Source organism: Poecilia latipinna, unplaced genomic scaffold, assembly GCF_001443285.1.
Source record: "Poecilia latipinna isolate Pla-1442-1.1 unplaced genomic scaffold, P_latipinna-1.0 Scaffold487, whole genome shotgun sequence".
Taxonomy (NCBI): domain Eukaryota; kingdom Metazoa; phylum Chordata; class Actinopteri; order Cyprinodontiformes; family Poeciliidae; genus Poecilia; species Poecilia latipinna.
In genome coordinates, this window is record NW_015113103.1 from 235,821 (window position 1) to 251,146 (window position 15,326).

Consider the following 15,326-nt stretch of genomic DNA (forward strand, 5'->3'; position numbering starts at 1 on the left):
TGAAAAATCTGTAAAATCATCAGTCCTAAAAGGCACTTAGAGGCTAGTTAGAGCAATTTGCTCGTGTCACATGGTAAGCCTTTTGAAGAGCATTGAAAAAGAATAGGTCATGCCCTGCATAACTTAATCGCATGAGGCTGTGTGCAACGCTTGTTTATATTGTTATCCATGGACTGCTGTAAAGGATTGTGTTTGACCACCACTCTTCATTGCCCTCACTTTATTTGGCAACAGACTATGAGCAGTTCTATGCACATAAAATCGATAGTTCTTTTCCAACACTACAACCCTAGAATCCCAGCACCACCTTTCAGTCTGGGAGGTTGAACAAGCCAATTCCTGATAAGGCGACAATTTAATATGCAAATAAGGTTGTGATGTAGAGATTATACACATGAAGCATGCTGTGAAGTATCAGCATCAGTAGCCATCTCTTTTATGGCATTGACAAAATAAATTAAACTCTGTTCATTGATATTTAAAACCAGAGTGTCCCAGATGTATTTTATTGCTCCAATTCAGTCAGGTGTGTAATCACTGACTGCTGTAACATGACAGTTTTATTTCTGTTCTTTTTACAGTGTTTTCAATCAACTCAGCCCCAATGTAGTCGATGGATGACTATAAGGAAAAGCAGAAATCACAACTTCCATCAGTGACCACTTACAGGTCAGGATACAAAAGTCACTTGGTGCCCGTTATTGACAATGAATATGGTGTCAATAACAACAATGATCTAAATCTGAGAGAGAATCCATATTTACAGGTTTCAGATTATTGTTTTACTCAAGATGTGATGACAAAACAAAATTGGCAGAAGAATATGGTTGAAGATTTTTTTCCATTGTTTTTATGTTTGAAGTGGTTTGGAATTTTAGGTCATATTTTCATTATTAAAACTGCAACATTCTTAACTGAAAAGACAGCTTAGGAATTTAAAACAATAAAAAGTTGTTTTTTATATATATATTTCTGTGAAGATGTTTGTCGATTAAGTGCATAAGTGTTCATAATGCAGGAAGAAAAAAGGACAACTGAATAAATAAATTACATCTCTGATATCTAAATCATACCAGATCTATGGAAGTTATTAAAAAAGACAAATACAAAATAACTGTTCAAAATTGATCTGATGTAGTAATGAGGTAAATCAGAAGCCTCTAAGGCCTCTAAAGCCTCACTTCCTGCTGCTTTCCTGATCAGGTTTGTTTCTTCCTGTGTAATCTGGTTAGTCGTACTACTGCACCACTCCCTAAGTGTCCCAAGAGCCTTATGTCCTTGTGTTATGGTAAGTCTTCAACCGCATTCATGGAAGTAGACTATTGTTAGCTTTCTGAACCACATGATGGCGCTATAGCGGCATATCACTCTATATCTTTAAGGTGTGCAGCTTCAGTTTGTATTGTGAGAAAATTCATTCCAAAATAAATTTCAGTACATGTTAATAATGTTTACAATACATTGTTTAGATTATACTTATCTTTCCGTCACCTGTTTCAAGAAAAACAAAAATCGAGAGGTTTCTTGCTGACAATCAATAACAGTGGGTTCATGAACAGTGAGAGATACATTTGTATTTTTATTTGAAGTTTATAAAAATAGATTACAGGGTAAATATGTCTGACTGTTACAAGAAAATGATTCCACTCAATGAGTTGATAAAGCATTTTTTTTTGTCATGAAAGAAGAATTATTAAAGTGTTAACAAATACCTGCAAGAATGTAAATGCTGCAGAGATTAAAATGTGACAAATGTTTTGGAAGCTAACCATTCATTCTCATGGCATACCCATTTACAATCTGTCATTTCCTTAAAGAGCAGCTTTAGATAATAGCATTGTATCCAGACCACTGCATAAGCTATACTCATGACTCACACAGATGAGCACAGAGGTAAATTATCAGTTTATTGCACAGACTCTGAGTGTTCAAATTTGAATAACTAATTTACTCTAGATTGTTTTTATGAATTACCTTTTACTGAAAAGAGGTTAGGCATCTGGGATGGCATTAAACTACCAGAATGGGAGGAAGAAGTGGCAAATCAAAGCAGCAAACAATTAACATGGCAGCAATTCCTGTGTAAATCTAAGCAAATAGTAATTTAACTATCATTAAAAGTCTAATCTTTTATATCTACTGCCAAGGACAGAACATAGCAAACAACAAATCTTTGTAGTCCAAAAAACAAAATAAAGTTGTTTATTAAACTGATGTGCTGTGGTTTCATGAAGAGAGTATAGTAATAATGTTTCAAATAAATGGCTTACCAGTTTGTGGTGATATTTTTTTGTAAGACAATAAAGTCAGTTATTACCCTGATGTAATAACTCTCGTACAAGTACTCAGTTACTATCAAATCTTATCAGCAAAAAAAGCTTAGTCCTTTTTACACACTTGTCTGTCGAGGATTCTTATCAGGTAGTGAAAGGATAAAGGGGAAGAGTAAGCCCTTTGCTTCAGAGAGGACACTCAGCTCCTCATCTGCAAAAGCAGGAGAGATCTCATCGGCGTCAAATCTCATGGTGAAGTGTCGGCTGAGACAGTAAACTGTGCCATCCATTGCGACACACTGGAAGGCCGGGCAGTGCAGCATTCGCTTGGCGCTGCACTCATACCAAAGCCGTGCGACCGTATGGTAGCGGAACACACTGACTCCCAACAATGGGTTAATGTCAAATCTGTAGAGAAATCTTCCCACAGCAACCATATCTATAGATCTATCTTTGCTGCCTACAATGAGACTTGGCCTCCAGGTGTTGGTTTTGGGGTTGTAGCGAAGTAAAATATATCTAAGAGTACCCCCAGAAACAAAGAGCTCTCCACTGCACACAGTCACATGATGTGCAACAGCAAAGGTATCGTTAGGCAGTGGAGCCACAAATGTCCATCTGTCCTGTCGAGGGTCATAGCGCTCCACAGAGGAGAGACACTCCCCTCCGATGGCATAGATGTAGCCATCCAGTGCTGCCAGTTTGCAGCGGGGCCTGGCTTCATTCATAGAACTGATCTCTTTCCAAATGGATGTCAAAGGATTGTAGCAAAACACTCTCTTTGAGGGTGTCATTTCTCTGTCACTGCCTTGACAACCTACTGCCACAAATAAGTAGTTATCCATTGTGCACATAGCACAGGCTTTAGAAATGACCTCCGGTGGGATCGGGCAAAGAGAATGCCAGACATCTTTGTAGTCATCATAAAAGTACATTGCACTGGATGTGCTCCTCTGTTCTGATGTTGCTCTCTGTGCTGCTGTGTTTCTGAAACAGTCTTGAGGATCCATATCTGCAACTATGACAAACCTTCTCGCTCTCATTCTCTGCTTCCAAATTTGTTCCCGCTCATCAGCCATTAGTCGTCCATAAAGGTTGGGGTCCCGAAGCACCTGTAGGTAGTTGTCTGACATGACCTCCAGGGCTGCTTGCTGAACGGATTTTTGCCCCTTTTTCTTGGCAAGATGAAGTATCTCTAAACAGTTTCCAAGATTAAGTTTACTTTTCAAAATTTCGAGATCTGTGCTTAGGAATATTTCTGCTGGAAGACCCGAGAATGAACCACCTCCGATAGTCTCTACATCAGTTGCTTCCTTCACATTATGTACTTTATCTGTTGATTTTTGAAGATAGATGGTCTCATTATCTGCTGAGGCCCCATGGTGAGTCACTGGGCTTAAGTTTGTTGAAATCTGAAAGTGGATGGAAGGTTCAGACTGTTCTGCTGCAGACATATAGCTCTCCTTGCGTAGGAGTGAAGGCCTTTCAGGGTGCCTCAGGCGTCCTTGCAAGGAGTCTTCCACTACAGCACTTTGTGGAAAAACCAAATCACGCATAACGATGGGACTTACAGGAGCATCAATGAAGCTGGTGTCCTCTGTTCCATATTTCTTCTTCGATACAGTGTTCCGCTCATACTGGGCAAGCAACATTTTTGAATCTGTTATTGAGTGAGAGGAAGATTCAACATAATAGTCATATATTTTTCCACTCACAGTCTTGCCTCCTGATCCTTCCAGTACTACTTTGGCATCTTCTACTTTGATCTCCGCCTTAGAGAGGAAGCTGGAGTAGACCCCCTGGTGCTCCAAGTCCTGTCTTAACTCTCTGCTCACACCCACTCCACCATCTAGCTTCTCTAAACGGCAAGGAGAGCGACGTCCAGTAATAGCTGCCATCCCATAATTTGTTGGATCATGTATCTTCAAAGTAGATCCAATTGAAATATTATTTGGGCAAACAGTTGGTTGGTCCTGATGAAGCTTCTCCTTCTCTGTGTATTTATTTTGATCATTATTTAAATGACTAAATACACTCTTACTCTTTTCAACTTGGTGTGAATGAGATTTATTAAGTATTCCCTTGGTGCTATTGGATTCCAAGTCATTAGTCGCTAAGTCTTGCTTGGCATCATCGTCCTTGTCTTGAAAACAGAGATGCGGCTGTGTCCTCTTGTAGTCGTGGCTGGCAGAATTTTCTGTCTCTCTGTTTTCTTTGCCACAGGGTTTAATTTTCCTCACGTCTCTGGATCTGTAGAATCTGAAGGCCCAAGAAACCAGCAGCACTGCAGCAGCAGAGAAACAAAGTTTCACCAGCAGCTGCATGTCGAACTGGACTCCGAGAAGGTCTGCAATAGGCATAGCTGGAAAAAAAAATAAGACAGCAAACGTTGGTTGAATGAACCTTTCAGCTATTGTCTAAATGCCTCAGCTGCATGAAGCTGTCTGGTTTCCATTGTAAAAGAGCTGCTGTGATCCAATGACTACGCCTCTTTGCCCAAAGGATCAAGTGTAAAATGATAGCTTTAGAGTAGCTATTTGCATCCCTTGCTCTGGAGAGGCGGGGCACTTTCATACACCACCTGTAGCGAGTCAGGTGCAGTTTCTTTTACTATCCACAGAGTATCCAAATATTTGGCTTGCTGACTCACTCTTGTTTTTCTTAAAACCATTTAAATGCCATCTACATATTCAGATCAATGATACCTTTAAAAAACAAAAACGTTTTTTGTGTCCATGCTGCAGCAAATCAAACATGTCAAGGAGTGGACTGGCTTACAATTTGCTGAAAAATGTATCAAATACATAATCATGGATAACATTTCTTTAACTTCCTACTTTGTTTAGAGCTGCAGTAGCAAAGTCTAGTTTGAATAAGGGGTGGAGAGGTATGATGGGTGCATCTAGCAAATGGTTAATAACCAGGATACATCTGTTTGCATAGCTATAACAAAGAGCAAAGGTTCGTCCTTGTGCCTGCAAAGTCTCCTAAATTACTATTTCTGGAAATAAGCCCAAAGAAAGAAAGGTAGGCCACAAAAAAGATAAACGGCAATACAAAAACAGAACTGTCAGGTGGCCATGAAAAACACAATCAGAAGATTTTCCATTGTGAAAACTGACAGTGCCATTTATTCCCACTGGATGCAAACATGTATTTCTGTCATACGTGAAACATGCCACTCTCCACTGTGAGGCTGTCATTATTGTTGCTGATAACATACTAGAGCAAGCCTACAATCAGGAACAAAACAGTTTTTTTTTATTTCACCAGCCCTTTGTGAAGCATTATAAAGATACGTTACGCTGGACTCTTTCAGAGGGTGTGTCAGGTGTCCTGTCAGCTGCAAAGGTTCTGTGGTCATCTGATAGTCAAGCCTGATGACAAAAAAAAAGAAACTAGATTCTGCGAGCATGGTTGACTTCTGAATAATTCACAAATGGGCCATGAAAGCAGCTTCTTATGCTCACTGTTGCTCCAGGTAGAAAAACAAGAGTGTGATTGAAATCTATAGACTTTTTGTGTTGAGACACTTGCACTTCTTATTTTCACCATCTGCTATGGTTGATCAGTTTATGGCAACATGAGGAAAGAAAGCACAAGATGCATTTTAATTGGTGTTTTTACGCAGGTCAGTATAACTTGGAAGCAGTACCCTGGCCTAGTTAGTGGCCGAGTGTTGTTTTTCCATGGCTTTACTGACAAACCAGTTTGAGAAAAACAAATAATGACAAAACCCTGTGGCTTAAGGTTTACACAGTTTCCATCTGTCCCTGACTACACCAGTAAACAGTGGCTAGGTGATTAAACAGAGCATCTTTCTTCCTATTTTTCAGAAACGATAATAAAGTCATATATTTAAAAATGTCTGCTCAGTTTAGGTTTATCTATGCTAGGCTAGATATAACTGAGAAATTTCAAACATAATCAAAAAATGTGATTAACCACATTATTCATTTTAAAAGAATGCACTTTTAAAATGATTCAACATGACCATGTAGGATCAAGATGATTTGCATATTCTAATGCATTTAGAAATTGAGCCGCTTCTCCTTCCTTCTTCAGCGTGAAGTGAGTCATAAATGTAAAGAAAAATGCAGAAAATTGCATACTGAACATAATTACAAACCAATAATAGTTTACAGTGGATGGACCAGGATCCACTGTGAACTTGTTACTAATAAACAAGAAAACTAATCAAAGCTCTAAAGGGGCAGCATTTTGTATTTTCCACATTTTATTGCTTGAACCAAAATTACCTTCAGTATTTATATATAAAAAAAGCTCTTTATATGAAAAATAACTTCAAAGAAATTTGACATCTTGATATTTGGCCTGTGTGTCTGAAGCCCCCTATCTTTCTGACACTCCACCTTCAGTAAGTCTTCACAGCAATTCTCCGTCACTGCGCCACTTGCAACTGTCCTTAAGAGAGTTGGACTGAGACGTAGTTTGTATGATGAGCTCAGCAGACTCACCACCAGGTGTTTGCTAATTGCTGCTGCTAGTCTAGTGGAACTCTGTGGGGAAGGCGTGGGGGAGGGGTGATCTCTGAGGAGGAAGTTTGGCCGGAGATTTCAGCTCCACAGAGGAGTCATGAAGAAATAGGCGCCACTTTGTATGAGCAAGAATCCCTGAATGGCCAACACAGGACATTCAAAGATCCATAAATATGTATGACATAATTATGCTTCCAATGGGGGAATAACATTGTAGCATGATACAAAGCTAAAAAACATCAATTTCATATAATACCCCCCCAATTTAAAACTGCCTGTTACCTGAGCTACACAGGTAACAGCAGTACTGAACTTTGAAAATATGACAAACAAAAAGATCTGTCTCACTAAGCGATTCATTAGTCATCTATGACCTGCAAAGCATAAAGAAAACATATGAGAATTTCATACAGTAAAACATCAGATCAGTTCTAAAACTATGGAAAAAAAATTTCCATAGATTTTTTTTTTCCCCTATGAAAAGCAAAAATGAAAACAATGCATTTGCATGGCCTAATTTTGTAGGATTATTAACAGGACATCAGCAATTTCTGTAACCTTTCAAGTATAGAATGCAACATGTGTATCAGAAAAATGTCAAACTCTTGCTCAACGGTAAGTAAAGCCAAGGCTTGTGAGTTTTATCATCTCTCCATTTTAATACAGGTGAAATGAAACAAATGCAACAACCCTGTTTACACAAGCTGCCTCTTGTGAGCTCCTCCCTGGAATGGCGGCTAAAATGATCCTACTTGTACTGGTAATGTCTGGGGAAGAGTTACGCATTTTACACAATGTAGGTCACAAGTAAATAGCTGGGTTACAGGCTAGTGACAAAGAGCTGCGGTGCTGTCAGTTGCAACACATGAAAAGGAGAAAGAATCTTCAAAAGTCACATGCACCACAACCCCAAAACAGCAGACAAATGTTTTTTTTTGTTTGTTTTTTTTCTCTGTCCTTAGAAGAACAGACAAATTCTTATAAAAAGCCTAAGTGACAAACAGAAATAATGTTCTTTCCTTCCTCTCAATCAAGAATTATATCTGAAAGTTGAATGAAGTACAAACAAAGGTGGAGAAGCATAAACTCCAACAATCTCAGCACCCATTCCTCACCGTCACCCATATAACTTCTTTAATTATTTTTCAGTATTTACACTGTAGTACACAAAATACACTCAAAAAAGAGATTTCTCCAGATTTCTCAATGCATTTAAATCTTCATGTACATTCCAAGCCATCAGAAAGAAAAAGTATATATATATATATATATATATATATATATATATATATATATATATATATATATATATATATATATATATATATATATATATATGAAAGTTCCCTCGGAGCATCTGGAGGTCTGTTCTCCCATCATTTTTCAGCTTGTTGCTAATCTGGTCCATTCCAGGACATGTAACAGATGGGAGTGGTTGATAGGATGGTGCAGTCAAAGCCAGTTCCATTTGTCCACATTTCACAAAACACCAATAATATTGTGACTCATGAAAATAAAATCCAAATGCTTTTTTTTCTTCTGTTTTAAATCATCAGATTTTTTTTTTAATCAACAGGCAGACTTGGGACAAGGAACAAAAAAAAAGTAATAGGATGGAACTATATAGGAGGTGGTAACTGTGAAGTTCATCACGTTGTTCTTTTTATATTATCTTGAATATAATTTTGTTATAAAACAAAGTACCATCACGTGGTGGCACTGATTCTTGTTTGACAGATGACAAGAGGGTCTGTTGATGACTGGAGTAGGCTTGCAGGATTGTGGAAGGTCTTTGAACTGTATGTATGTTTGTTTTCTGTGTGCATATTCAGATGTTGTGTTTTGTATGGGCAAAATGTGTGTCTATATTTGTGAGGGAGAGTGTCTTGAAGAAGCAGTTTCACGTCAGTCCCACTGTAACTGTGAGAACAAGTGCAAGCCACGTCAGTCCACGCTTTTCTGTGCGAGTGGCTTCATCTGCAAAAAAGGAAAGAAAAACCCCAACATGAATCAGACATTGATTTCCTCTTGATTTATAACAGCTCATGTTCATGACATTCAAATGCAACAAGATTAATTAAGAGAATGTAATTTAAGACATCCTAGAACTCTATAGTTTGTAAGTTTCCATGATTTTCCCCTTGACTATTTAGCTAAACTCTGAAAAGCAGTTCTTGAATTATTTTTTTTGTCTATAATAATATGATCTGCCACATTCCTCTTAATAATTATCAGAAGCCAGAGTAGCTCAGCACTTTATTAAGTGCATGTCCATTAATCGACTGCAGTGGAGTATGCAGGAGCAACAAAGAGCAGCAAATTCAAGCCATTTTAAAAGTGATGTCTATACTTTTCATGTTAAAATGACAGCATATCATATCCTGATACTGCTGACACACTTACAGTATTTGCATTTCCTCTTTAAATTTTTCCCATCAACACTTTTCTGCCCTGTTGTTTTATGATGAAACAACTTTTAGAGAAAAAATTATTTTAGATCTGGAAAAACACAGTAATTTTAACCTGAGCTCCAGATGTAAGGTGAAGACTAAATACTAAAAAAACAACTTTAGTAGACAAGTATGCTTTGGCTTGTGACCTCATCAGTTGGTACAAAACAGTTTGTGGTTAAATAAAAAAGCACAAAAAGTTATTTTCTATGAACATGAGCTACAGTTCATAGAAAAGAAAATGAACCAATCACACATTCACATGCAAACAGCTTTAGCAACCCCTACCTGCACTGTAATTTTAAATGTGGGCCTTGCATAAAATTGTCCAAAAATGTAAAATCATTAACATCATTGTGATTTTCATCACAAAAGTCTGAAACCTACTGTAGAAACCACAGTTTACAGGAAAACCAAGAATATTAGTGAGAGAGAGACTTCCCTGCCTGGGAAAAGAGAGCCTGTGACACACTGAGGACCAAAAGGTTAAGACTTTTTCTTAAGTTAGGTTATGTGAAGCTCTTAAGGTTTGTGGGTTTGAAGAAAAAGCAATAGTGGAAGGTTAACAGTCTAACAGGACCGCCAATTTTTGATTGGGGGTGGAGTCTCCTTTTTTTCAGGTGTCCAAACTGCTTAAAACTGACCCTGGTGCAATAATGATTATTTTATCAGGCAAATCGTTACAGCAATCAATCTCCTTCCATGTAACTTGAGAACAGTAACGCTGTATCTTAACAATACATTTAACAATGGTCTTTTGTGAAAACATAAAAGGGGAATACAACTGTAAACATATCTTTATGTCCTAGGGATGTAAACATTTCTGGTTAATGTCTCTTAAAATTGCAATCTCAGACAAAACAGACGGTTAATTTGGCAACAGTGTTCTAATAGTATGGGATTTAAGACTTAAAATGTCTACAAAAAACACTCTTCATTAGTGATTGATTATACTGAAACATGTTGTAAAGTTTGTTTATATAAAAAATATACAAATAAGTAATTCAAATGTAGAAAATTACTAGCATGAAAATTACCTAATAAAATCTAAATGAGGTCAAGTTGCATTAGTGTGGATTACTTATTCTTTACTGTAAACCAAAGATCAAATTGCATAGAATGATGTTATATAATATCATGATATCCATAATACACAGAAATTAGAAATTAATTGTTGTGCATAAGAACTGTTTTTGTACACAATTCTGCTCCATAAACCATAGAGACACCAGTCAACAAACTGCCATGATTTATTTTTATTTTATGTACCTTGCTAGGAGTACATCTGGAGAATAAAACTGATGAATAGGTTTGATTGCATCCATTTACAAAATTTATGATTGTCATTCTCTGTAAGAGACCTCAATACAGCCACTTTTGAGCGCAAAGAACTCTTATATAGAAAATGTCTTCTGAAGTGTCAATATTGCTTCATATATCAGTTGTCGCAGCATCAAACTAAATGTTTTTGCAATTTACTTCACGTCATATCTTGCTGTGTGGAATGGGTGATATTTTTTACACAGATTTTATTTTGTTTGTTTTGTTGATTTAAATCTGTATGATTGGTAAAGACCTTTCCTATTCCCTAAAGGATATCCTGCTTTGAAATTAAAGTTACTGCAGGAGAAAGATTGTTGCTGACTGTAGGTGTGTCTTTGTTGACATAAACTGTTTATTCAGATAGTGAAAGTCTATGGCTAAAGAACATTCACATGCACACTGAAGAGCTGGTGACATAAAGGTGTGGCTGCACTTCATATGATCTGGTGCCTGTTAGACCTGTTAGTGAAAACGGATTAGTATGTCTGAGCAATGTGTTGAAACATTTTTTCTTTTAAGTTTAGACATAAAACAGTTGGATTGTCTTTGTAATTATGATTGAAGCAAAAAAATAAAAAAAATAAAAAATCAAAGTTCCAGCATCAGAGTGCACTCTTTTTTTATTCAAGTCATGAAACATTCAACAACAACTGGATCGCTGTAACGAGTACACTCTCTCATTAGGTAATGGGCTCATTCAAGCATGGGATCATCATCTGAGGTGCCCTTCCAGACTACAGTCATGGGGGGAAGTCACCCAGCCATTTGTTTTTCCTCATATGTTTGGCTCAGATCTTTCAGCATTTCTGCCAAATTAATTTTTCTCAGACCAGTGGGACGGATGTCTGCAGGAAGATGTTGAGCGATTGCTTTATGTGCATGACCTAAAATGCTAAAAGCAATATTTTCCTTTCTCTATGCTAAATAAAAACAATCCAGAGGAAGCTTATTATTTCTAACAGTGGCAAGGACCTGCACACTTGTAACCCCGGCACTCTGTTTCCTATTCCTAAAGTGTTTCAAAACGGGATAAGAATTTGAATTTTGCATACCACTGCTTTAAATGCAGATCACATGATGACAGCCTCCTGCTTGCAATGTGGCTTCTTTTTTTTGACTGAGTAAAAGCAACGTTTCTCTCCTGAGAGTTTGTTAAAAAATTAGGTTTTTTACATTTACACGTCTGTCTCGGGCCTGACAACCTCACACATTTGGCACTCCAGCTAGACAAGGCTGATACAGTAATATTTGACAGAGAACAGGTCTTCAGTTTCCCTCATCTGATAAGTGCAGTTCATTGCCAAATAACGCAGTGTGATCAGCTGCATCACAGGGAGAAATACTGACAAAGATTAACAAACGCGGCCCGCAATACAAATAGCTGGTAAATGTTTTCTGTAACCTTCACCAACTCATTGTTGGTGGTTCTTCCCGTCAACCTGACAAGGATTTGGACATTCAGCCTTAATGCTCAGGCTTATGTACTGTAACCTCTTGGCTTCATGTTGTACATCCATTTGACTTGCATGCAAGACACCTGTGTATGCCCATTCTGACCTAATTCTGTCCTTGCTCTGACACACCTGTTCCCGTGGTTTCCATGGCATTTGCATTCTCAAATTTGCATGCCACAGATATGGCTTGCAGAGAAAGAGCAAAATGCAGATTAACTTGAAGCAACAGAGTTGGTGTGAGAAGCTAAAAAAAATAAATAAATAAACAAGGTGATGTTTCTGAAATTGAAGATTGAGGTTGAGTAAAAAGCCCTTATTTTAATAAACTGTTTCCTGACTACTGCAGATCAGCCCAAAGACAACTCTGATTACTGTCTGCCTCGGATGCTTTTCCTGCTGCAGACTGGGACAAAGTTGGGCATTACATGCATGCACTGGAGCTTATACTGAAACAATTATAGCATAAAATTAATTTTTCAGTCCATTAGCAGCTCATTACATAAAAACAGAAGAAATAAAAAAAAACAAAATATGCTAAATATTTTATTAATGCTTTGTTGCTTGTAAATTGCCAGAAGTCATGAATTCTACTTAACACATTCTGTTTAACCAAAAAAAGAAGAAGAAAAAGAAAAACATATTTAACATTAATTAGCAACTGTATTTTCATGTGGATTCATAAATGCATGTCCATGACCTTCTTTGTATTAATAGGTTTCTCATAATTATCATGAAGAATTGATTCGTGAGCAGAAGATGAGGTGGTTGTACGACGCTGTACATCAAGTAGTGAAACCAAAGTTCAGCAATTCCATTATAAAACAAATATCACATCCTTGTTTTCTATTTGCTCATGATTTTACTAAATTTTATAATAACTGTTTAATTAGGTTGAAAGTTATACATATACTTGCCAACATGTCTGCAGTATATTTATAACAAAGTCCTTCTTGTCCTAGACTGACATGTGATATAAGAGAAGTGTGTAATTACATCCGAATTAAAACTTTGCATATTTTACCATATTTCCATAAAACCAAAGTTAGAGTGGTGTAACTCAATCTAACAGTATTTTTTAAAAAACAATATTACATTGATACAGTTGTATCGCTTAAACTTGCCAAATTTTCTTGTTACTGACACTACAGGCAAATTGCTGTTTCCCTCAGAAAGGAATTAAAAATTTTGATATTCATACAGCCTGCAGTGGCTCACAATCCATGGCATGCTTAATAGTCTGATAAAATTTGGTTGGATTGTCTTTTTGGGCAAGATTACCATTGTGTGAACCAGCTCCTTGCAGTGAAACTGAGTGTGACCTGCTAGCCACAGAGCTGACTTGTAAAATAGACCCATTGTGATTCATTTCAGCGTTTCACATTTGACATGATGAAAAAAGCATTCAAAACTCATTTCAGTATCTAATTAGCCTTGCAACACTTTTTGAAAATATGCATGTCTACCTGGATATCCTGTTTTCATAGCGGCTGAGGGAGCCCAGAATCTATAGCTGCCTAACAAGTGTCGACTGCACAGTCATTTCACAAATAAATGAATGTAGATTACATGCTTTCTGACTGAAGACAAAAATCTTGCCTTGAGTGGGTTTTGCAGTGTAGCTGAGATGTGGGTGGAAATGAGCTTTACTAATCTAGATGAGCCATTAAAGAGTCTTTTGTTAAAGTTCACTCAGTTTTTCTTACTACTGTATCACAGCTCTGATTGCTATATAGGGCCGCACTCTAATTTCTGTCTTGGTGAGTTGTGAACCACTTCATGCTTCAGAGGCCCATCTGTTAAGGCTCAAAACTCTGGTTACTTTGCCAAAGCTGAATGTTTTTCACACTAAAGTATGATCTATACTCCTCTTAAAGTCTGAGTGAGTGAAAATCTGCATCAAATCAGAGACTCTGAGCTAAGAGGAGAAGCAGAAAAAAAAACACTGATGGAAAGGAATAAAGAATAAGAGAAAAAAAGTGAAATGTTGACAATGGGGAATGAACCAAAAAAATGGTTGAAGCAGCAAGATATATTGTAGAATGAAACTGGGAGAACAAAAGTGAGCACATTTTAGAGTGGAAAAGGAAAGACAGAAAGATTGCAGTGTGAGGCGGAGGGAAAGACAGCAAAATTAGAGGGATGGAGAGTCTGTTGTCACATCGCTGTGGCTTCTCTGCAGAATCCTTCACTTTACATATGATAATCTGAGAAGCCAGAAACGAGCCCCCCACTGCACATATGAAACACAGATAATCTTGCACTTTTTCAACAGTGATGTGCCTGGCTAGTCACTGAAGTGGTATCCACTTGTGAACACCGTCATAGCTTAATTCTGTCTGAACTGCTCATAAAGACTTTACATATGGCAAATCATTTCATACATTGTACTTATGCTATGCTGCACTCCATACATTAACACCACACACTAAAGTTTGTTATCCTAAGAGCTGAAATACTTACTGTTGGGATTCTGCGTGTTTTTCATCATGCTCGGATTTTCTGTTGGGGAAAAAGAGATGAGACAATGAAATGCTGCAGTTGCTATAGAGATGATGAGTACTTTAGTGAAAAGAAGAATGAAAGTATTATTAGAAAAAAAAAATGTAACTAAGAAAGAAAGAAGGAAAAAAATGCATTCTCTGACAAAGCTTGCATTTCTCTAATGGAGCTGAATTCCAAAGTTATCGAAGTGCACAATAAATGGCACGTCCCCGATAAGAAAGACCGAAGCTAGTTAATGGACCTGGGAACACAAAGCACTGCAACAGAACAACCAGAACACTTTTCAAGAAGCAGTAAGAGCAGCGAACAGCAGCTAAGGGCCAGCAGGTATGGGTAAGAGATTTGGAGCCTCTACATTTAATAGACTGCATCAACATCTCTGACAATGTGTTCTCAATGTTCTCACAGGGATAAAGTAATTGCAAAGGAGGCAGCGGGAGGGTTTGCAGAGTGTTAGTAACCACTCTTTAATTCCCTTCTGCGAGCTATTTTTGGATGTTTAACTTTGCATATAAGTAGATGGAAGGCACATGTAAAGCACAACGTGAAACTGCTCTGGTCTCACTGGAGCCACACAAACACAAAATTAATGTGTCCACTCTCAGTGTGCACCCATGTGCTTACCACACCCAGCAAATTTGCTTAAGTATACATATCTGTGTGGGCTTCTTCATCTAAGTACAGTTTATATTTTGTTTGCCGCTGCCAGACTATATTTGTCTGACTCATTTTACAATTATGTAAGACCATATTACCACTTGGAGTGGTGAAAGACTTAATATGTTAATTCAGCCTGCAGGTAGGGAGCCTGCAGGCTCCCTACCT

The 15,326-nt window shown here is 37.6% G+C and overlaps 2 protein-coding genes across 2 annotated transcripts in view; both read right to left on the bottom strand.

Moving 5' to 3' along the window:
- Positions 1-1,558: 1,558 nt before the first annotated feature.
- On the bottom strand, positions 1,559-8,234 carry klhdc7a (kelch domain containing 7A). Its single transcript, XM_015039817.1, has one exon. The coding sequence runs from the start codon at positions 4,631-4,633 to the stop codon at positions 2,390-2,392; it is 2,244 nt and encodes a 747-aa protein (XP_014895303.1). The 5' UTR covers positions 4,634-8,234; the 3' UTR covers positions 1,559-2,389.
- Positions 8,235-8,584: 350 nt separating this feature from the next.
- Positions 8,585-15,326, bottom strand: part of igsf21a (immunoglobin superfamily, member 21a) — a 91,728-nt gene continuing 84,986 nt past the window's right edge. Inside the window, exons 7-8 of the mRNA XM_015039818.1 lie at positions 14,460-14,498; positions 8,585-8,749 (exon numbers count right to left, since the gene is read on the bottom strand). Coding sequence (XP_014895304.1) covers positions 8,673-8,749; positions 14,460-14,498 — 116 coding nt within the window. The 3' untranslated portion in view covers positions 8,585-8,672. The remainder of the gene's footprint in view (positions 8,750-14,459; positions 14,499-15,326) is intronic.